The sequence below is a fragment of the Macaca fascicularis genome, chromosome 13 (genome assembly GCF_037993035.2).
Source record: "Macaca fascicularis isolate 582-1 chromosome 13, T2T-MFA8v1.1".
In the NCBI taxonomy this organism is placed as follows: Eukaryota; Metazoa; Chordata; class Mammalia; order Primates; family Cercopithecidae; genus Macaca; species Macaca fascicularis.
Genome location: NC_088387.1, coordinates 72004201 through 72028975, shown reverse-complemented (window position 1 = coordinate 72028975; position 24775 = coordinate 72004201). Strand labels below are relative to the sequence as shown.

Sequence of the window (24775 nt, the reverse complement as noted above, 5' to 3'; positions counted from 1 at the left end):
ATGATTACCTTTTCTCCAATCCAGATCTCCTGGAGAGCTTAGTGCACAGACTCAGGGATACTTGAGCTCTCTCTAAATTCCAAGTTCTATTCATTAGATTGTGAGAACCTGATTTATTTTATCACTGCATCCAGAATTTACCACTCTGTTATATCTACAGCATATAAATGTCAGATAAACAGGAAAAAACAGACCACTTAGCAAACAATGCTAATTAAAGTAGAGAAAGAGAGAGAAAGAGAGAGAGAAAAAGGGAGAGGGAGAGAGAAAAAGACTGATTCTCTAAGTGTAATTCATGCATGACAATGCTCCTTACAATAGGAGTGGTTGTATTTGTAGTTATAATATGACATTGCCTATGGTTTGTATTCTACATGGATTAATAATACGCCTATCAACTCCTCTTAAGACAATGAGCAGTCTCTTCTTAGTGCATTAGAATAGTGGGAGTAATTGCCTTTTGAAATCATCTTGAAATCTCAAAGTATGAAGGCTGCTTAGTGATATGTATTATTTTATTTCATATGCTCCTTTTGGGTAGAGTTTATGTTTTATGCCCCCAGGGCATCTATACAGAAATTCAGTAGAGTTGATTTAAAATGACATAATCACTCAAAAACCTGGCTTATATTCTTAAAGCATCTGCATGAATAAAAGGATTTTTTGAAAATAATTAGACTTGAAAAATAATCATTATGAAAATACCATTTAGTTCATCTTGTTAAAAATAGAAGAAATATTATACATGACACTTGAATTTACTAGAATCATCACATTTTAAATAATGTTATTCTTGACGGTCATCCCCTGTAAGCTGACTACATTTTTTGTTATGAGAAAGGTATGATTGTCACAATTGCTCATTCATACCAACTAATTAAATCTCAATATAAAAGTGAGCAAGTATAGATTATTTTCTAGGAATACAGTTCCTAAGAGTGGGAGATGAGAATTGCGGCAAAATAACACTTTTTCAAAGATTTTATCTGCCTTATAACATCTCTAGAAGTGACAATGAAACTTTCTAACTGGCTTCCACATTTTTTGCCCCATGGCTGGAAATGTATGGTAGAGAAATAGCAAAAAGTGACATTATCTTTAACTGAAAGAGAGAATGACTGAAGGTTAGAAGGAAGGCAAAGCTAAAAATGTCTTGCAATAAGCTGGTCTTCCTGCTTTTATGAAGCATTCCTGTCCTTCGAGAAAGCAGTAAGATAAAGCCTACTCTGTGGAAGGGACTGAGAAAAACATAGTTAACTATCATTTTGCTTTTTTTGGTTTTGTTTTTGTTTTTGTTTTTTTACCTATATAATATTCCTCAACTATCTCTATCTCTTACAAACTCTACTGCAATAGTCTTACATTATAAATGTTTTTACTTAGTTGCAAAAACAACAACAACAACAACAACAACAAAAAAAGATTCCTTTGTAATGTTTTCCTTCAAAATCTAACTACAGGATGAAAGCTTTATCTTTTTCCTGAAAGATGCCAGCCATAAGATTCACACCAAGAAATAGTGCAAGACAGAATGCACTAACCAAATGTATATCTACTGATTCTTCCATTCATTCATTCATTCACCCATTTGTACTCATTTGTTGAATATTTTCATTTAATAAGGGTTACATAGGGAAGGAATAAAAATACAGTATTCTGACTCAGAACATTTAGAATACTGTGGTGGAGCATGCAATCAAATTTCTTTTGGATTTGGAGAGGTAATCTATCGTTTTATAAATTAATCTTTTCCACATGTATTAACTGTTCACACTGTATATTCAAGATTGCATCCCCAGGGCCTGCCATACTACCTAGCATATAAGAGACAAATATCTGGCCAATGAGTCAGAAATGATTCCAGCCAGTATAATTAGAAAAACAGAAGTGATTTGATAGGAAAAATAAGTCCAACACTATAAATCACCTCATCTTACTGGACAAAACAAAAGTACCTTAGACTTTTACAAAAACATTTCCAAATGCAAGAGATTGACAGAACCAAAGATGCTCTATGTTCTCTGATACCGAGCTATCAGATGATTAGAAAAGGTATCAATTTGAAAAGCAAGAAGAAGCATTGTCATGTTAACTTTTTCGGAAAATGTGACTGCTACCACCATTCATTGTAAGGCAATTGGTGCTCCTTCATTTTTACAACTAATAAATGGTGTCAGTGTTTACTTTTCTCCTTTTCCCTTTGATTTCATTTTTTTCATCTCTTCCTATTTCATTTTTGGTGTTCCAACTCCCAGAGGAGCTACCTCAGGAAATAAGATCTCACATAGCAAGAAAAGTCCAAGGAGCAAATGCTGTTTGACTCTATCCAACACACCGTAGCACCTTAGGTCCATGTGTAAATTTAGGGAAGAGAATTACATGCTCTCTTCCAGTTATTATTATATGATTCCATAAGTCAAAGAAATCTGGAAATGTTTCTGTGAGTAGAAATTTGTGATAAAGGAGATAGTCTTTTTTACTCTGCCAAAATACTTTTTGGTACAAGGAACGTGCCCTGTATATAACTGTTGATTCAATTTGAGATATCATGAGCCCTGACACTTGACTTCTAGTTCTCCAATTTAAGTTACTAAGCTGCCTACATTCTATCAGGATAATTTGCCATATAATCATAAATGGGTGGGGGAAATTGGCAGCTTTTAATAGTTCTCAAAGGTAGTTCCTAAGAGAGGTGAGTTGGAACTGATGAAATTGAGATAGATGCTAAGTGACCAGGCATCCCTGCTTTGAATTTTAAAGGGAAATTCAGTGTGTAACAAATGCAGGCTCTCTATGAGCAGCAAGTTGATTTTTCCACTATTGAGCATGGAAGAAGCATGAATGTTGTAGCTGAACAGACTGGACTTAAATCCCACCTCTGCCACTTACTAGCTGTGTAACCCTGGGCGAATCCCCCAACTTCTCTGTATTACTTTCTATGTAAAAGTGAAGTTATTTACACCTATTTTGCATGAGTATTATATGTATTACATTATCTAGACCTAGATAGGCATACTGTATAGCACAGTAGCTGGTATATGGAAGATATTATCATGAGTATTTATTACATAGATATAACCAGCTTTCAAAATGAATGGCTCTTGTAGATATTTTCACATTATTCTCACTGCAATATGGAAATTAAACTTTATTCCTAGCACTGGACTCCCTAATCTTTAGAGACAAACACTCCCTTCACAAAGAAAGTACACGTTTCTCACCTAAACTCACACATCCCTGTTTAAATATTCTATAAACAGAGAAGATTATATATTTGATAGGACAGTGCTTGTAAAAGCACCTCACAAAAATCACAACATTGTCAGTGTATTGAAGATACAAGGATCGTCTCTTCTCTCTAGCTACACGATGTAATCAAGCATTTGTCAAATCATATTTGGAGGCTCTTTGAATTATGTACTCCAGTTCCCTTTTAGGTAAAGAGAAGGAAACCCTAAACTGGCACTGTCAGGCATGGGTCAGATGTACAGTGTCAAATTACTGCACTGCACTGTTCAGGAGGGACTTAGGAGTCTATCCTAGTCTCCCGGCTCTCCACCCAGTTGGCATCTTACTCCTTCTACTGCTCTTAGTTTCATGTTTGGGTATGGTACAGACAAAAATAACAGCAGGAATAATTTACTACTTTTCCCAAGTTTCTCATATGTGACTTGACTTTTTAAATTCTGCCCTATGTCTTACCGAAATTTTAAGGAAGGCCTTTGAAAAATACTAGGGAATGGTGCCGTCACTCACAGCTGCCAGACTAGAGAGCACTCAGTGGCTGATGCAAAGCCCAGTAAAATCCAACTGAAGAACACAAGTGCAGAAACAGGACAAGAATTTTGCTAATTGTCTTGAGAACCAGGAGCTTCATTAGAGAACTTGCCTTTGTGCACGTATTTCATGAGATGGGATCTGCTGCTGAACTCTTCCTGCAGGTATTTCAGTGTTTTATTTAGTTACGATATTGCCTAATGACCTCTTTTTTTTGGGTCCACTATTCAGATTTGGTCATTTAAAAAGTTGTTATAAATAAACATCACTTAAATAACATTTAGATTTCTAAATGATTAAACATATCCTCTCTTGGATAGCTTTCCTCTCGCCAGCCTTGCATTTACAGTCTGTCTCACTCAATGCTGACATGTTTCATTGCAGTTGTTATCATGCCTCTGCCATCTGGGTTTGTCCTTTTCCTTCCCGCACACCTCTGCAATCCCCACCTGCCCTCTTCCCTTCATTATCATTGCTTAGATGCCTACTAAATAAGGACAAGAAAGAAGGCTACTCAACATAAATATACCTTTTATCATCATGATAACTTATATAGGTGTAGCTCTTTAAAAAGATAGTTCAGAAGACAAACTTTTCTTGATGATTTGGTGTCATGTTTATGAGCACGAGGCTGGAAACACAGTAGTGATCTCAAAGAGTATCGCTGACTATTCCCCATAGGTGCCCAAGGTGCTTGTTTACTTTTTAGTCTATGAAAGCTCAATCTAGTTTTTGTCTTTTGTCAGCCTTTATAGACCTCTTTCTTTCTTTCAGTTTGCCCCTTCAGATCTGCTTTGAGCTGGAAATCCAGATAATCAAGGTTCTCTATCTTGAGAGATGAGAAATCGGCTATAAGGCAAAGGATGTCAGACAGGTTCTCAAATGAGAAAGCCCAGGTGCATGAGAGCACTCAGTCAAGGCTGATGGCTTCAAATACACAGGACCTGTTAGTTTCTTCCAAATGCAAAGTTCTTCATGAAGGTAGTACATTTATTTGTAAGTGACTCTCCCAGTAATATTTTCACTATGATAATTTTCAAATGGGCTTTTCTTATTTTATTGAATCCAAGAATCCTTATTGAAAGAAGGTTCCACATTTCTAAATTTCTATTTTCCAAGATTTATTCAAACAGAAGCCAAGCCTCCTTTTGTGTTCCATTGAGTTGGCTGGAAGGGAAATAAAGATGAAGTAATATAATAAGGAAGGTGGCTATCTTACTGTCATTGACTACTTTGCTACCTGAAAGACTTGAAGGTACACTGGTTTCTATTTTTTGGTAGAACCTGATGCAGCCATACAGGCATCTAGCTATATCTATCCAGAGTGGGTGATTCACCTGGTGTACCCTGAAGAGACGGAGAGATGTGCTCCATGGTAGCATCTTTTTGGTTTCCTAGGACCAGTTGTTTGCTTGACAAATTGAGAAGTCCTGGTACAGGTTATGGGACCTTATAATGCTGCTTCCCAGTGATCTGCTGCATAGGCACTGGAGTCAGACATACCCACGTTTAAATCTGGACTCTACTATTTCGAGCTGGTAGAACTTGGGTGACTTATTTAACCTCTCATTTGTAAATGGGAGGGATGCACTGCCAATCTCTGCAGTAGTTGTAGGAATTAAGAAAATCATGACAGATGATATACTTAATACTGTTCCTGGTATGGGATAAATTCAAAATAAATATTGGCTATTATCACCTTCATTATTATTTTATAAGACATGCATATGTTACCTCCGGCATGCTGAAAATAACGTTTCTTAATAAAGTGGGTAAAATCCCAGTATCCTAGCATTCACAAGAGGCAGACCATCCACTTTTGTCCTTGTCTAGCATATTGTGAAGTGGAAGGGGAAAGAGCCAAACAGTGCATGAAGAATGCAAATGTATTTTTTTCCTGAATGTTCTATTTTGCTTTTTGACTTTTAAACTCCACTTTATTTCAAAACACAGTTCCAACCATTCCAAAGCATTTTTGAATTGGAAAGCCTTCTTTTTTTTGTTTCATAATAAGCTAACTGCAGGTGCAAACTCAAGGGAGACAGACCTTGGAAATTTTAAGTATGTTGCCATGGCAATGGTTTCAAGAATGTGTATGAGTTTCATCTTAGCTCTCAAGCATTCAACCGAGTTCATATGTGGAGGTTCAAATCACGAGGCACACAATGTTTGCCACTCATTGTGTCTTGAAAGGTTTGGAAATAACTGTCTGTGTTGCTTATAGCAACCAGAAACCACAAAATTCTATTTATTTATTTATTTATTTATGCAAATATAGAGATCCAGTCATTCATATCTGCTCTTAGGTGGCCTATCTCACCAGTTTGGCTACTCTAAGAGAAGCAGTACACATAAATCCAACAATAATCATTTTCACCATTGTTGCAAACACAGTTGTACTCCCAATATGGAATAGCTATAAAAATGTTCTACTGAATATCACATTAATTTCCTCATCCAAATTTGACAGATCCTCCAAGAAGCACGATAATTATTCAAAGATACTGCATTAAAGCAAAATTTCAGTCTAATGAATTGTGGAGGATCTCCTTAAAAGTATCGCATCTTATAGTGTAGGAAAGAAAGTGAAAGCATACAAGTCCAGTCATTAAATTAACACCACCCACCCCAGAGAAAGCACCAGCACCAGCACTGCCAACAAAAAGACATGCAAAAAACATCATTTTATCATATATCACTACCTCAATGGTTCTTAAATAGTTCAGTTAATGCTTCTAAATTCCAAAACCTGCACAATGAATTCATGCTTCATTGACAAAAGAGGCAATGATTCTTGATAAAAGCATTCTTTTCCCCATAAATGGAATCCACAGCATACTATGCTTGGGAAGGTTTTAAAGCTACCTATTGGGTACAGGAGATAATTATTAACAAATTTTCTTCTAATTACGAGGCTTTTTTTTCATGTAAAATGAGTACCAAACAAATAATATCATTTTTTAAATTAAATAATTGATTAATTAAAATCCAGCAAGAAAAAGCTGGATTTCTAGGGGTGTATGTTCTTCAGGTTTCCTAGCAAAAGCTTGCTGCAAATGATTCATCATGATACAGAATGCCCTACATAAAAACAAGGCCACAGGGGACCCCAGTATCTCCTGCATTTTGTTACTGACAAAACCCTTCACAAAGGCATTATTAGCTACCAAACCCTGGCAGTTACTTAAAATTCACTTTGTTGCTTTAACATTGACCCATCTTCCAAAACACACACACACACACACACACACACACACACACACACACACACACACACACACAGAGTCTCTCAATCTCCCGTACTCCTTGCTGTAACATCTTGTTGATGTACTTTAAGACTGCAGTAGAGCTTCCCTCCACTGACCCTCCATTCTAAGAAGCTTACAGCAATGCTGGAATTAAACAAATGAGAACACAGTAATTAGCTATGCAAACTGTCAACTAGATCTAAAAAGAAAAACAACCCAGAAAACATAACAATCAGCAGTTTCAAGTCCTAACAAGAATCTGCATTGAATTCTCATTTATTTTAAACAAAAATAGATTAGGCCTTTTGAAAAATAGTCAGTGAAATTTCTGTGGAAATAGGACAAATTAGCCTATGGATCTTTACATCTGATTTCTGTGATGCTGATACAGTAGAAAAGTCCAACACTCTTTCCAAATAAATGCTCTTCTACACATTAATGGCCATACTTACTTCCAAAGGTGAGTAGCACCAAAAATATTTCCAAAGCGGATATGAAACAGGTTAGTGGATCAACTTATGTGGTGTAACACCCCAGTTCCCAACTCTCTCCCCACAACCTCATCCTAATCATTTTATCAATGATAACTAAAATATAAAGGCAAACTGTAAGGGAAAAACAATTCTTGAAATATCTCGTGTGGCTGGGTGTGGTGGTACACACCTCTAGTCCCAGTCACCTTGAGGAGGCTGAGGCAGGAGGGTCACTTGACTCCAGCCTGGGCAACACAGTGAGACCCTAACACTAAAAAAAAGAAAAAAGAAAAATATTTGTGTGTTTGTGGTATACGAAGGGGAGGGAATAGGTCTTAAATTCCTTGGGTGGAGAGTACTGATTATATAATTTGTAGCTAAATCTCAGAGTTTCTTCATAGGTATCAACCAACTGCCTCCTTACTCTTCAGGAACCATCCTGAGTTCCGATGAAGCAACATGGATTATCTCTATGATACAGACACTTTGTCTGAATACTAATCTAATGCTTCAATTGACTGTTAAATGTTCTGTTAACCCATTTGCATCCCATAATAGAGATCTGGATTTTTTTTTAAATTGAGAATTGTAATGACTCTGTAAAAGTTTTGTTGCTTCAAGTCTTTTATCTTTAAACTTGCTGAATAACTGCCTACTTTACAAATTGAGAATGTAATGTGTAATGCCTGAAACTAGTGTAGGACAATAAATAGTAATCTAAGATTTGATAAGAGTTCTATCAGCATTCTAACCCACTGACCTGGGATAAATCACTCCTCATCCTAATATAAGTAGGTTAGAGTAGATGACTTTTCACATCTCCCATGCAATGATGGAGAGTAACGCAAGGGAGTGCTGTGGTAATGGTAGAGGTTAATATCCTGATTGAGGTGGTGGTTACAAGAAGCTACACATGTGATAAAATTGCCTAGAAGCCAGGCATGGTGGCTCACGAGGTCAGGAGATCAAGACCATCCTGACTAACATGGTGAAATCCGTTTTTACTAAAAATACAAAAATTAGCCGGGCATGGTGGCAGGCGCCTGTAGTCCCAGCTACTAAGGAGGCTGAGGCAGGAGAATTGCTTGAACCTAGGAGGCAGAGGTTGCAGTGAGCTGAGATCATGCCACTGCACTCCAGCTTGGGTGACAGAGCGAGACTCCATCTCAAAAAAACAAAACAAAACAAAACAAACAAAAAACTGCATAGAGCTACACATGCACATATACAAACACAAACACGCAAATGAGTGCATGCATAACTGACAAAATCTGAATAAGCTCTATGATTTGTACCCTATCAACATTCTGGTTTTGATATTGGACTACAGGTAAGAAAGATGTTAACATGGCAACGAGATTGGTTGAGGAGTAGAGGGATCTCCCTGTATCTTCCTGTGCAACATTCTATGAATCTATAATTATTTCAAAGTAGGATGTTTTAGAAATAAATAAATACATACATACATAATACATACATACATAAGTAAAGTAATCTTCTCTTTCATGAAATGGCTTATTGACAGTCAGAGATAAAATGAAAATATACAGTTGTCAGCCTGTCATACATACAGTCATACATACAGCCTGATGTTTTATCAATGGAGCAAAATTAATTGGTTACATACAATTTACTTTTCTGCTAAAAACTATAGTTGTTACCTGAAATAACTATTGTTTTTAATGTAGTTACAATATTGACTATTTCACCATTACTCAAGGTAAAGATATTGTCACATATTATCACTAGTGACACCATTTTTGGCTATTTTTTTGTCACTTATCTCTGAATATTAAATCCTGAAATTAAGACATGAAATAACTAAAAATTTCACCACCAAAAAATTATGTACTTGATTTAAAAGAGAAAATGGTCAGGCATGGTGGCTCATCCCTGTAATACTGGCATCTTGGGAGGCGGAGGCAGGAGGATCACTTGAGCTCAGGAGTTCCAGATCAGCCTGGGCAACATAGCAAGACCTCACATCTACTAAAAAGGAAAAAAAAAAAAATAGCGAACCTTGGTGGCTTGTGCCTGTAGTCCCAGTGTACTCAGGAGGCTCAGGCAGGAGGAGCCCTTGAGCCCAGGATATGGAGACAGCAGTGAGCGATGATCATGAAACTACACTCAGCCTGGGCAACAAAGTGAGAGCACGTCTCTAAATAAATAAATAAGGACATATAGTAAAAAAAGAAAATGAAAACAGAATGCAAATAAAATGAAACTGACAAAACAGGAAATATCAGGGATTCACTAAAAATTAATTTTCCATTATTTATATCCTGAGGATGCTGCCATTTCTGCCCAATTAGCTACCCCTAAAAATGTGTAATCTTATTTTTCAGTCCTCAAATCCTGCAGAATCCTTATTTATCTGAGAATTCAATTGTGCTCAACATGCTTTCTTTTAATGTCACAGAATTCAGTGAATTTTCCTGACTTCCATGTGGTCTAAAAATAATGGCTAGTGACTTAGAAGTTTTATTGCTATGTATTGGCTTCAAAATTTGTCTTTCAAGTGACAGGAATGGGGCAGAAAAAAGACAGTAGATGCCACTAGCAGAGTTCTGGTGTAGGCAAAATAGAAGAAAAGAGGCAAAGCAAATGGGAAATAAGAAGGAGAATGAGCAGAAGGAAGGAGAAAAGCTAAGAAAGGAGTTCCTCCACCTATGTTTGGGTGGTGGCAGAGTGTCTCTGTCCATTTTACAAGTGATATCTACGATACAGCTATTTCATATTTAGGAAAGTAGAATGAATCTCTCACGCAATGAGATGTGAAATAAGTCTTGATTACAGTATTCTAGAAAGCGGCTTAAGAGAAAAGAAGCAAAAGACTTTACTCCTCATAAATACCAAACCTTCAGACACAGAACAGAAATGTGCAGTTAGAAGATCCCTCCCACCCCCATCCTTGAACATCTTTCACCAAACAAAACAGGGTAAAACAAACTCAGGCAGTTTCTCAATTACCTTCATTAAAATGTCTAAGAATGGTGAATTAAATGACGAATCCCTTTCAGAATCCATTAATACTTTTTCCAGAGCTAATACTATCAGTAAATTTTAAATAGTGGGAGGAATTATTAGAAAAGAATAAAATATTTAACAGATGCTGAATTGGTCACGTGTTCCAGAGCTGCTGTAACATAACCAGGCCTCTAGTTTATGTGTCCATAATGAAAACAGCTGGCTGAGAAGTTATGAGGCCACACCTCACCACACCTCATTCTCACCCTGCTCTCTCCCGAGTCCCACAGAGGCACAATACAGTTCTAAAGCTTTGAAGTCTGAAGTTCAGGGAATGCTTTAAAGATGAAGTGTTTGAGCTAACTATTTTCTGGAAGCCAAATCTATCATTATAAGATTACATTAAAAGCTACACTTCTACTGTACATATCAATTTATGCTCCAAACTGCTGGTTTCCCAGAACATCCATTGAATCCTGGTGGGAGGTAAATAGTTTCTGTTTAGATTTTGACAGAAAATTAAAATTTAAAATGTAATCACTGCATGCATCTTCCATATATTAAGAAGTCTTTGGTGGCTCACACCTGTAATCCCAGCACTTTGAGAGGATGAGGCAGATGGATTACCTGAGGTCAGGAGTTGGAGAGCAGCCTGGCCAATATGGTGAAACCCCGTCTCTACTAAAACTACAAAAAATTAGCCAGGTGTGGTGGCGTGCACCTGTAATGCCAGCTACTCAGGAGGCTGAGGCGGGAGAATTGCTTGAACTAGGGAGGTGGAGGTTGCAGTGAGCCGAGATCACGCCATTGTACTCCAGCAAAAAAGCCAGGCATGGAGTGGCTCACATCTGTAATCCCAGCACTTTGGGAGGCTAAGGCGGGTGGACTGCCTGAGGCCAGGAGTTTGAGACCAGCCTGGCCAAGATGGTGAAACCACGTCTTTACTAAAAATACAAAAAATTAGCTGGACATGGTGGCGGGTGCCTGTAATCCCAGCTACTAGGGAGGCTGAGGCAGGAGAATCGCTTGAACCCGGGAGGTGGAGGTTGCAGTAAGCCAAGATTGTGCCACTGCACTCCAGTCTGGGCAACAAAAGCGAAAGTCCATCTCAAAAAATAAATAAATAAAATAAAATTTAAAAGTCTTGAAATGATAAATGTCCAAGTGCTTTATTTTACTTTATTTTTTGAGATGAGGGTCTCACTCTGTCACCCAGTCTGGAGTGCAGTGGTGCAATATCAGATCACTGCAACCTCCATCTCCTGGGCTCAAGTGATTCTCCCACTTCAGCCCCCTGACAGGTGCGCACCACCGTGCCTGGCTATTTTTTGTATTTTTGGTAGAGACAGGGTTTCGCCATGTTTCCCAGGCTGGTCTCAAACTCCTGAGCTCAAACCTGCCTTGGCCTACCAAAGTGCTGGGATTAAAGGCATGAGTCACTATGTCCGGTTTCAAAGTTCTAATTATGTTTCCTTGTGTCTAGGAACAACTTTTTTCTGCCTAAGGTTTCTAATTATTATAGATGCAAGCAAGCTATATAATCTTTTTTTTTTTCTTTTTTTTTTTTTTTTGAGACAGAGGGTGCCTCTGTCTTCCAGGTTGGAGTGCAATGGAGACATCTTGGCCCACTACAATCTCCAACTCCCAGGTTCAAACAATTCTCCTGCCTCAGCCCCTCATGTAGCTGGGTTTACAGGCGCCCACCACCACACCCAGCTAATTTTTTGTAGTTTTAGTAGAGATGGGGTTTTACCATGTTGGCCAGGCTGGTCTTGAACTCCTGACCCAGGCAATCCACTCGCCTTGGCCTCCCAAAGTGCTGGGATTACAGGTGTGAGCCACCATGCCTGGCCTAAGTTTTTATATACAAATTGTGAACAGCCATAAAAATAATTTGTCCTACACAACTAACCTTTTGTTCCTAATATAGACTTTCTCTTTCACATTTATAGAAAAATGCTTACAACGCCTTTTTCTCAGAGGATCTCATTTGGCAGTTTTGAAATTTATTTTTCCACAAATCTTTACCAGTGGTAAGAATGTTTCTCAGGCTGTGCTGTCAATTGCTTATGTCACCACTTTCCTTCCCACTTCATTAGGAACCACATTGTACTTTATTTCTTAAAGGAGAATCTGAAACTGATTTGGGGAAGAAGGACTTTTAGTACAGAGCATGCAGCACTCTATCAAATATTTATTGATATAAAGACTAAAAATACACACAGTAGGTACAGCATTCACATGGGCAATTATTTAGCAGATTCAGCTGGTGTGATTCTATACCACAGTGGTATTCTTCTTATGAATACCAGAGACAGAATCAAAGTTTCTTGACATTTGGTAATAAAATTTTCACTTACAGTGAATAAGTTTGCTCTCTTGGCATCCATTGTATAAAAAATAGTTTGAAATCATTCCAAATTAGCAAAGCTGGAAGTTTGGAAACACAAGGGGAATGATCAATATAGGCCCCCATACCTTCGTTTTCACTGAAGTGTGACTGCTTTTGAGATACAACACCGAGAAAATTTTCCTCATTTTCAAGATGAAGAGATGTTATTTCTTTCCATTGTGTTTCTGGGATTTGAAATGAGCGTCTGTATTCTTCATTATGGAAATGGAAAATGAGTTTGCCCTATAATTAATGCTAGATGTGACAATTTTTCTGGCACTGTCTTCAAAATAAAAATTTTCAAGATGACAATCTCATAAGAAAATCTCAGATGCAGATTCATCTCAAAATCCAGGTGAGATAATTCAACAAAATGAAAAATAGCCTGTTTATAAGACCAATGTTCTTTAAAATGTTTCTTTTTTTTTTTTAAAGGAAACATATTTATTCACACTCCAAAATCATGAAATGTTAGAGCTGCGAACTCCTCACCTTACAAACAAGAAAATCAAGTGTCAGAAGATTAAGCCATTAAGTCTTCACCAGTAGATGTAGAACTTTCTCCAGTACAATGTCTTCACATAAATCAATTAAAAGAAAATGCTCTAAAATTAGATAAGCTCCAAAGAGTAATCTGTTCACATTGGGACATGTTGAATTTGAAGTGAACTGATAGCAGTTGTAAGGGTAGATCTGAAGTTGAGAAGAGAATTCTGGGCTGGAGATCTTATAGATTTCCCAACGAAACCAAAAGAGAAAAGGAGATTCTGAGACCAACTTCAGAAAAATCCAACATTTAAAAGGTTAGAAAGAAAAAAACAGGTACAAACAAAGAACTGCTTTCCTGTTAATTGTTTTTACTCCTAAAATATTTGATTGAATGTTTCCAAATGGAAATCTGAGGAATCCAGTGAAGAGGATTCTCTTAGGCAATTGGTGGATTCTCTTAGGCAATTTATCGAACCCAGTGATAAATTTCCCAAAGTAGTCTTATAACACTCAGTGGTACCTATGACACAAGAATTGTAAAAGTAAATCACTTTTCAAAAGTAATTCACCTTAAAAAAGTGATTAAAATTAACCAGATGTTAATTTCTTAGCATTGACATACGTACAATGGGTTATAGGACATATTCACATTAGGGAAAAATGAACAAAAAGAGAATTCTCTAAAATACGTTTATGACATTTCTAGAATCTCAAATTATTCTGAATTAAAATATTTATTTTTAAAATAAAAAAGTGTGCTGATCTGATTAACTCCCATATATTACATATAAGATGACAAAACTGTGGTATTTATAAATACATTCTCTTTTTAAAAAATGATGCAGATACATTCAACAAAGAAAAAGAAATACAACCACAACCAAAACAAGCAACTTACAAATTCTTCCCCGACTTTTGTTATGTTTATAGACATAAAACATGTATTATCTTTGTTTGAATGACATGTATTTGAAAATGTCCTCCCATTTTAGAGCTTCAAATAAAACAAGCATATACTTTTCTACTTAAGCTTTTCAATTTAAACCTTCATATCTCTTCCTGAAATACTGAAAACAGTAGATGCATCATTTAGGGAATTGCTAGGTAGAGTGAAATAGGCTGGAGTCAGTATTTATTTTGTTATTGCAGGAGAAGCCTTCTGTTTAAAATGACACCTTCTCTTGCAATTGAAATCTTACTATGTGGAAAACTAGAAAGTCAGGAATCTAGAAAACACTTGTTGCAGTGGATGTCTTTAAGAAGTGACCTTAGCTTCCTTTTCTCTAGCTTGAAGTTTTGTAAAGCAATCAAGAGCTATTCAGTTTAATGTATTACACCTAGGTATCATTTCAGTCAGTTTTAATGAATGGTTCACAAAATATCCCATAATTATTCACCATATTTTAAGCTACTTACTGAGAAAATAATAGTATTGATGACCATTCCAGTATCAGGAATAGATAGTTTATATAATTATTATTACTTATTCAAAATTGTTTCACCTAAGGCCAGATCCTCATTTACTGCCCAGACCTACTCACACTCACCCACAGACTCCATCCCACCAAAAAGAAAAGAAAATTAAGAGCTACCGAAGGAAGTAGAATCAGGCAAAGAATTAATGCTAGAGCAATTTATAAGAATGCTCAATTATACCATAAGGGTCTGAGACAGTTATGCAGTTATGCCAAAGGGTCCAATTTACCTTTTCTAAAGAAAAACACTTAGCAACAATGGCTAATTTTAATGAATAAAGAGAATGAATACAAACTAACTATGCAGATGACTTTTCAACCAAAAGTTGCATCCAAGAGTAGCTATTCCCTGACAAATTTTTGGCTTGCTATATGTACTTTTAAGCCTATTATTTAATATCTACATATTTAGCAATGTTTTATATAGACACACAATTTATACAAATGTTGTAGTCCCACTACAAATCTAAACAGTAGATGATCCACTCAATCTAGCTGTGCTAATGGACAGATGCATGGTATATAACTAAAACAATGATTTTGAAGCCAATGGAGGGTAACTGATCCAAAAAGCACATCTAATCATGCAAACTAATCCAATATGTAGACAGTTCATACATGGAAAATTGAGAATTGACTCCTGAGTCTATACATATGCAACTTCAAAATAAAGCACTTTACAAAAAATCAAAATTATATGCAAAAGGTTTGATTTGACAATAACATGGTTTTGAAGTCATAATGGCAGCCTTAGTTTTATATATGTAATTATACCTTATTATACATACATTTTATTTTATATAATCTATACATTTGAATAGAAAGTTTTTTTTCATTATAGGTAAATTCATTTCACTGGACGACTGATTAGGAAAGACTTTTGTCTTTGATACACTCTCCCATCTGAGTACTAACCAGCGCCAACCCTGCTTAGCTTCTGAGATCAGATGAGACTGGGTGTATTCAATGTGGTATGGCCATAGACTGCTATATTCCTGTAGAGTTTTCAACTTGAACGATGTTAAGTCAGCCAGGTAATGGCATTTCCCTATACTGTTAAGCCTTCACTTTACCCATGACTTTACTATTAAATTTACGCTGTGAACTTATGTAATCATGTTTTTCATCAAAAATCTGAAATAGTCTTCGAGCCAAGATGGTGGAGTCCTACAAAACTGATTACATTTTATTAAAAAAGAAGGGAAACAAAGGTGAGAGCATAGAGACTGCAGACCTGATTTCTTTTGAGAACTGACTTATTTTGGCTCCTCAAAATAATATTCAAGTCATTCCCACCATGATATATAGTTTTTGTCTTTCAAAGTAATGAATACTTAAAGTAATGGAGACTTTAAACAAAAGGCTGTACATTATAGTTATGGGAAAATAGTAAAACAAGTATTTGAATATTTTTTATTCCCATGAAAATGAATTGTGGCTTAATCCACAGATCAAAAAACATATACAACAACACTGAAAAAATATGTATCATTGGTTTTTGGGAAATAATTCTGAGGTAGTTACTTATGGTTAATCAAATGAATTAAAATAAAGGTGAAAATTTGAGGAGCAAATGGAAATGGGTAGTGATAATACACATAGTTTATGATGCAAAAATATAAACTATCTCTCATATATTTCTGCTTTTTAATAGTTGTTACTCAGTTTGAATTCATATTGTCTTTAATGTGCCAAAAGACCCTAGAGATATCCATGAACATATAATTGTCTGTGACTCTCTCCAGTTATTCTGTGTACTGGAAATTGCCTACCTACTCCACAATATTGTCCTTAGCTCCATTCTCTGTGCTAGAGTGATGAGGGAAGGAGGCCTTCAGGAGATTCAAGTATCAGCTGTCAAGTAAATGTAAATAAGACAGCAGAAGGTAAAATCAGTCTTTTGGGGTCAATACTGGTAACTGTAGTGTAAATTTAAAAAATTTAAATGCTAAAGAAAGTATAAATCTAAACTTGGTGTCACTATACTATCTTGAATTTGCACAAAGATTATTGTTTATGTTTAATAATCTCAAGTTCTGAAGCAAATGGATGCCATTTTTTTTTCTATCTATTGGTGTTTGAGTCCATAAATCATAGGAAAAGCAGCGGAGGAATAAAACACTGGGAACTAGGAAAATGGGAGGTAAAAGAGAAGACTAAATAATAAAAGGCACCACTTGATCTAAGTATGATTAAATATTCATTAACACTGTTCAGTTGTGGATTTTGGTAGTGCTCATAATACTAGAATTAAGAGCACTAATTTTGATAGGGTGAAATCTCATTTAAATATCATTTTCTAAATGGGCAGAGTATAAGCTGAGTTCTTGAAATATTTAAACTTAATATAGACAAAGGCCTAAAGTACTTGGCTACATGCTTTTTTCCCATTTGAAAACTAAAAAGTGTCAGCTAAGAGGGCTTTTCCTATCAATTAGCATTCTGGTTACTGCATCCATCATATAGTTAATTGATTGTCCTTGTACTTTATAAATGCACCCAGATGCTGTGGTATAAACACATTTCATAAATTAAAGAAGCATATGGAAGTGACACAGACAGTAGCATTTCATCATAACTACCCAGAACATCTTTAATATGCGATGTTACATCACTAATTATTTTGTAAATATGTAAGCATTTCCCTAGTTAATGTGTTGGTGAGAAATTTGCTTGGCACTTGAGCCCAAATGCTATTGTAACCAGACATTTAATAACAGTTCAGGGCTCTTCTAGTTTCATTCCATTCTGCTCATAAGAAGAATGTGTCTCTTAGCCTACTGGGTAACCTTGATTGTGCAAAGTCAATGAAAATATTTATCCTTTATTACTGGGTAATTTTGCTCAATGAACAGCAGTCTACTCTCCATAACATAAATATCTGTCCAAAGATCGGTCTGGAGACTCTTTCTAAAAATGTTACAGGGAATTTGCCAAGTAAGAAGCATATTGCTGCTTAATAAATTTTTCCATTAATTTCTAAGGATAGAATATGAAGGAAATGATAGCAGAAATAAGTTGGCTTTATTCTTCAACTTTGGGAAAACTAGTATAATGATGTGAGTATATTATCCTGAATTTACCTTAAGGTACCAAAAGGAAAAATTTTTTTCTTCTTGTCTAAGTCATTATTTCTTCTCAAGCCAAGGTTCAAAAATTAAGTCAAAAGAACTTTTCTGAGAATGGAAACTTTCTTTGGAGAATGGAAATTCTCTACATATATTAATACAAAATCCACTAGATAACTGACAAGTGAGCTGTGGGTAACCCAAACGATTGCATTTAAACATTTTAAATTTGTGCTTCATTGTTACATTTTAGAAGCATGATTTTTGTCAGATTAATTTGCACTTAGGACTGAAAATTTTATCTGGGTTCAACTAGAATTTTGTAAGAGTCATTAAAATCAGAGGATTCAGAAGTAAGTTGATTTTCATCCTCCTTCAGTCCTATGACTTTTCTGGGTAAAAGCTGTGTCCAGTTCTAGCTGGGGTGACAGAAGGCTTGATGGAGGCTGCTGAAAGATTAATTTCATTTCAGAATTTGAACTGGGTATTGGTCAGGCTCCATGCTGCATAATAAAATCAGCACATACTTAAATAAAACATTCAAAAGTTATTCTGTAAATGGCCATCTATTAAAAAGCCAGAAGTCACATAAGAGCAGATTACCTAGCATGGCTCTAAACATTTTCAGAATTGAAAACTTCTTTAGGGACAAATTTGGTAAACCCTATAGATGCTTGAATCATCCAAAGTCTGGTAAATAAGTTTAGTATGAATTGCCACATTTATATTTAGATGCTACCAACTAAAATAATACAAAAGCCTAATGTTAATTTCACTTCTGCTTTTCCTGAACTTGGCAAACAGAAAAATGTGACAAACACCACAAATAGACAACACACTATTTGTAATCTGGTAAAGCAACTTCCATTCATGGAATTTCTTTCCTTCATGAAGCAAGGACTATCTAGTTTAATGAAAATAGTTGTCACCACAGACACGACATTCTGTCTCCTAATTAAATGAAGATGCAATCAGAAGATCCCTTGAAAAGAGAGGCCAGGCTTCCTTCACTATTAAGCACACTCCTCCCTAAGGGTACCCTCCTACCCTTTTTCTGATATGCAATCCCTTCTGTCCTCCATCTGCTCTACCCCCACCTATTGTCTCCACTCACTCCAAGCATGCCAATCCCATCTGTCTATACTCTTGCTTCTGCTAGCTCTAATTCCCCACAGGCCTAGGCAATGTTTGAATGCCAAGGCATTTTTGCTTTTCTCGAGAATAAGGACTAGCTAGGAGGGTATCAAACAATTCCCCAAGGAATTCACACACACACGAACATGAACATGGTCTCTCACGTACAAAGAGCAGTTTAGAATCCTCTTCTAGGATATAATTTCTTAAAAAATGTTTTTAATTATTTCATCTGGGAAGCATTTTAGAAAATTAAAATCTTACTATTGTTGAAGTAATCAAAATTAATATTTCAGAAATATAAACACTTTCATTATCCTAGACATGCTTTTCAGTAAGCAGAATTAATGTAAGTAAATGTTACTAATATCTTATCATGAATTATTTACATTAATCAGGTTTAATCATTGATCACTAATACATTTTCTGGTTTACCAAACATGCATTTAATTCAGACATTCCATCTTTACAAATGCTCATGAAAATCCCACTCTGCCACAAAAGCATGCATGGTCAGAATCTAAGCATATTTAAGCAAAATTTTCACCAAGTCATTAACAATAACAAAGCAGTCTGGCAAGTATTGAAAGCAGCTTTTATTCATGCTTTCACTTGAACTAAGTTAATACATATATACATACATATGCACACACACACACACACACACACACACACGTTTTGGTTGTTTTTGCCACAAGCATGCTGATAAACCCCTGAAGCTCACAAAAAGCAGCAGCAGATAAAACTAGAAGCAACCATGCTCAGGGTTTAAGGACATTTTAAATTTTAAAACAACCTTTCTACATTTCACATACAGCATGCATAAATTTGACATGCAATCTTCAAGAAGAAATATTTTAACATAAATCTTAAAATTAGTTTATCCAAATGAGTTTATTCTTATTTTCATTATTATTGTTTTTAGGCTTCTGGTATCTTAAACCCTGCATGCTGCAGATCTAAGCTGTGCTCAGCAGCGGCTGTGACAGAAGAAGCTACCTGCGAGTTTTCACAGTGCCATCTCATATCCATGTCTGTCTGGCTACCCTGCGTGCTTAGAGCTTTTTTCTTAATTCTTAATGGAAATCCTAGGAAATTTAGTCCATCCTCTGAAATCAATACTGGTGACAGGAGAGCTCCCTGACTCAGTGGGAGATCAAGATGATAAATTGCCTGCGCATCAGCCCGGCCTATCAGTGCCCTGCACACAGATGGGCGAGAAAAGACACAGAAAAGGCTCTATCAGTCACGTGTCACTGAGGAGCCAATGGCTGACGCGCTACGGCAGGAAGGGATGCTGCAGTTCCGTCTGCAGTTGACGAGGCTGTTGGTACACAGCCCAGCCCGGCACCACTCAAAAAGTCTTAAGAAGTCGTTGCTTTTGAATTTGCTCCCCTAACGAGACCGCATAGGGAAACAGACCTCCTTCTAAACCCCTGACCCAAAGAAAGGCTGATTTTCATGCACGAACATTTTCTGTATATTACATTCTAATCCAGTGAGATTGCTAAGCAGAAGGGAAACTTTTTTTCCCCCAGCCCTTAAACTGTTATGTGTTTTTCTTGAGATAATTATCATCTTTTTTGCCTAATATTAAATTAGAAGACTTAAACTGTGCAATTAGCATGCAACCCTCCTAGCAGAATCTCCTCGAAGCCTTATAATTGTAATTATAATTTTATTTGTAAGTTAATGAATGACATTTTTTGAATGCCATGTTTATAATGAGTATTTTTATGGGATGAGTTTGTAAAGACAATTATGCAACATTAAGAAATACATTCTTAGGCTTTTCTTTTTTTTTTTTTTTTTTTTTGCCAATTACAACGGTTCCTCTTTAAAGACAATTTAAGTCCCAATAAATATGTCATTTTATCAATCATTAAAAATAAAAACAAGCACCAAAAGATGCACATCCTGTTTCCCAAAGCCTGAAGAACGAATTATTATTCAATGATGAAAATATGTACTTATTTGCTGCCTTTTCTCTGAAATTTACAATAGCTATTTGGTAAGCAAGGACTACACATCTGGAATACCATATGGAAATATATCCCCAAATACATCTGTTTTCAGTGATCATACTGTAATAACAGATATGTTTACACACTTCTTCAATGTAACTGGGATGATTATATATACAGTCTGACAGGGTAGGCTATAAGTGATGAGACCAGTGTGTGTTTCAAATGACAGTATCATGGAGATTTTTTTTAAAGCTCAAAAGTAGCATAAAACAATCTTCAGGAATAAAATTTCTAGAAGAAAAAGTACCCTAGCCACCCTGGCACTTTTATTGCTTTTCAGTGCCCAGTTTTCATGCTATTCATGCATTTGAAAGAATTAATTCTAACATCTTTTAGAGTCAGGCAACACTATTTAGGAAAAAAAAGTGTATCAGAATTAACATTGATAGGTGTGCCTCATAAGTAAAGCTTACGAGTTGTAGAATGCTGAAATTCCAAAGCTCAATTTGTCTTGGCAACTATTTTTTAAACTAAACACATTCCTGAAAGATTGAACCCTGTCGAGTTTTTCTGCAAATTTCTTTCATTCAGTATTGACTATCAGGAAATAATAAAGCATTTTTCAAGATTTTTAAAGTAGATGTTGTCATGTGTTTTTTCTATTTATTCAGACTATTCAATAATAACATAATTCTCAACAAACTTTATTCTTAAATAATATTATGACTCAGAGCATCTGTCATCAAAAAGAAAATAAGAAGAAAACATCAACACTAAACCTATTCATTACAGCACTGTAATAGCCCCAAACTAGAAACCACCTTAATCACTGATAGTAAACTGATTAAACTATGATATAGCCTTACAGGTGAAATACTTGTCATCTGTAAAATACAATGTGGTAAATCATATGTCCTTATATGAAGAGATTTGTCAGATACATTGGAATGAAAATTAAACCCATAAAATTTAAATTGTGTATAGGCTATACTTACACAACACATGCATGTATACACACACAAATGGCTGCATATGCAGAAGAATTTTTTTTTTTTTTTTTTTGAGATGGAGTCTTGCTCTCTCAACCAGGCTGGAGTGCAGTGGTGGGATCTAGGCTCACTGCAACCTCTGCCTCCTAGGTTCAAGAGATTCTTCTGCCTCGGCCTCCTGAGTAGCTGGGATTACAGGTGAGTGCCACCATGCCCAGATAGGGTTTTTTTTTTTTTTTTTTTTTTTTGTATTTTTAGTAGAAATGGGGTTTCACCATGTTGGCCTGGTGGATCTCAAACTCCTGATCTCAAGTGATCCGCCCACTTTGGCCTCCCAAAGTACTAGGATTATAGGCATGAGCAACCCTGCCTGACCTACAGGAAATTTCTGTAAGGACATAAATTATCAGTTAATAGTGGCCAAATAGTGGCTACATCTGAGGAGAGAGACTGAGTTCAAAGGTAGGACTGAGACAGAGTTTTATTAGGTATCATTTTATACATTTTGTTCAAGTCTATGGTTTACTTTTCTAATTTAAAATTAACTAATTAAAATAATGTTACCAATGTTCATTTAGGTTTAGAATAACATGACTGGTAGATGTTTTCAGGGAAAATATTGAGGGAAAGGAGGGAAGATAGAGGGAAGGGTATGTGGCCTGTTTTTTTTCACATAAAGAAAATAGTGTAGGTGTGGGCAAGAAGGGAATTGTAAAATAAAGGTTTTGGCAATCTTAGCTGAAGACCTTCACATCTCACGTCAACCTGAAGTTCTTTTATCTATGAATGCAAATAATAATACAGACATGGATTAAGAGATTTACAATTTAGAGTGACGATTCACCCAAATTTTGTCTGATTCTTTGAGGCATGAACGTAAAGGGCTGAGAAGTAAATGATTTGTATATTTACCCAGACTTGGGCAAATTAACCCCTCCAAGCCTTAGTTTTCTCAGCTGGATGCAATTAGCAAAAAGTGGCCGAGCTAAACTTGAATTTCAATTTAGGGTATTGTTCATTGCTGCTTCAAAGGCAAAATAACATCCATATTTTTATCAGTAAGGGTGTAGGGCTAAAGACAAAACAAATTTTCACGTTTCCTCCCCAGAAACAGCTTATGTTGTCCAAAACTCAAAACTTGGCTGACAGATTCTATTGCTGGCTCTTGTTGTTATTCAGATTCTTGTAACTTTAAGAGATACAAACCGTCCCCCCCCAAAAAAAAATGAATTGGCCAAATTAAGTCAAAGCTTATAATTTGAATAATTTAAGGGTTTGGGAGTTTTACATAACACTGCTATAAATCAGTGGTTTGGAATGGTGATTTTGCTTCACCCCACCCCCCAGGGAACATTTGACAATGTTTGGTGACATTTCTGGTTGTCAAAACTGGAGGGTGCTAGCAGCATCTAGTGGATAGTGGCCAAGGATGCTGCTAATCATTCTATAATGTACAGGACAGTCCCTATCACAAATAACTATTTGGACCCAAACATCAACAGCGCTGAGATAGACAAACCATGTTTGTTCTAAATGCTAAACTTTTCTACCTTCTTTCCAAAAGATTTAAAAATATATATTCTGTATTGTGAAGCATATATTTGTAAAGTGGCAAGATTTAGATGGAGAAGAGAGGGGGACCAAGGACCAAGCCCTGGGTTTCTCCAATTTTAATAAGTTACAGAAAAGAGGAAAAAACAGCAAATGAGGATGAAGCGACGGGAGGACAACTCAAAAGATGGTGATGTAGAAGTCAGTGGTAAAAGTATGTTAGTAAAGAGATTAGGGTCAATTTGTTCAAATATTGTGATAGGACAAGTTATCTGTTCTTTACAGGTTTTTAGAAATAATTAAACAAAGTGAGATATTAACCTAATTGAAATTAACAATACAAATACTTGAAGTCTTTATTGCTCTGCATGATATCTGTATTTTTAAAGGTATGGCCAGAAAATGTAGTGGGGCGGTGGCTCACCTGTAATACCAGCACTTTGGGAGGCTGAGTCGAGCGGATCACGAGGTCAGGAGATCGACACCATCCTGGCCAGTATGATGAAACCCCATCTCTACTAAAAATACGAAAATTAGCTGGGTGTGGTGGCTGGCGCCTGTAATCCCAGCTACTCGGGAGGCTGAGCCAGGAGAATTGTTTGAACTAGGGAGTCAGAGGTTGCAGTGAGCTAAGATTGCGTCACTGCACTCCAGCCTGGCGACAGAGTGAGACTCCGTCCCCACAAAAAACGAAAATGTATTAATTACAGGGATCACAGGAGGACTAGCTAAGGAAATATATAAAGGAGAGGAAACTTCTGTAACCCTCAAATTATAATTCTTAGGCTACTTTCTCTACAAAGGTGACCTTGTAAGCAAGAAAGTGAATAAATCCTATCTTGGACCATCCCACACCACAGCTTGCACGTGAGGCAGAGTGCCACCCTCTCCCCTTAGAAACTACGTCTGCAGTTCTTGTCCTCAGCCTCTCACCAAGTCTCTCTATCCATAGATAAGGTTTCTGAAAACAGAGTTCCCAGGACTAACTTCAGGTGCTTTTCCTTCTGTGACTCCTCTAATGCTAATCCCCACACCTGTGGTGTTCAGGGTTAGTGCAGCAAGGATCAAAGACAGCCAGTTGAAGCACTAGGACGCTGGAGCAGCTTTAAGCAAAACGAATGCCTTTGTTGCAAAGGAAATGTTGGAAATGTCACAGAAAAATAGCTGGGGGAGGGAGGGCAGAGGAGAGGGAGAAAGAGAGAGAGAGACAGACAGAGAGAGAGAGAGAGCCATAAAAAGAAAAGA

The 24775-nt window shown here is 36.4% G+C and overlaps 1 protein-coding gene across 33 annotated transcripts in view; it reads right to left on the bottom strand.

Moving 5' to 3' along the window:
- The window catches only part of NRXN1 (neurexin 1), a 1134169-nt gene that overhangs the window by 36959 nt on the left and 1072435 nt on the right, over positions 1-24775 (bottom strand). For 2 of the 33 annotated variants that reach the window (XM_045368594.2, XM_045368595.2), the window contains exon 1: positions 20023-20250. The exons of the other annotated variants lie outside the window; for them this stretch is intronic. In XM_045368594.2, the coding sequence (XP_045224529.1) occupies positions 20023-20055 (33 nt within the window). In that variant the 5' untranslated portion in view covers positions 20056-20250. Of the gene's footprint in view, positions 1-20022; positions 20251-24775 lie in introns of those variants that run through there. 33 annotated transcript variants of the gene reach the window in all.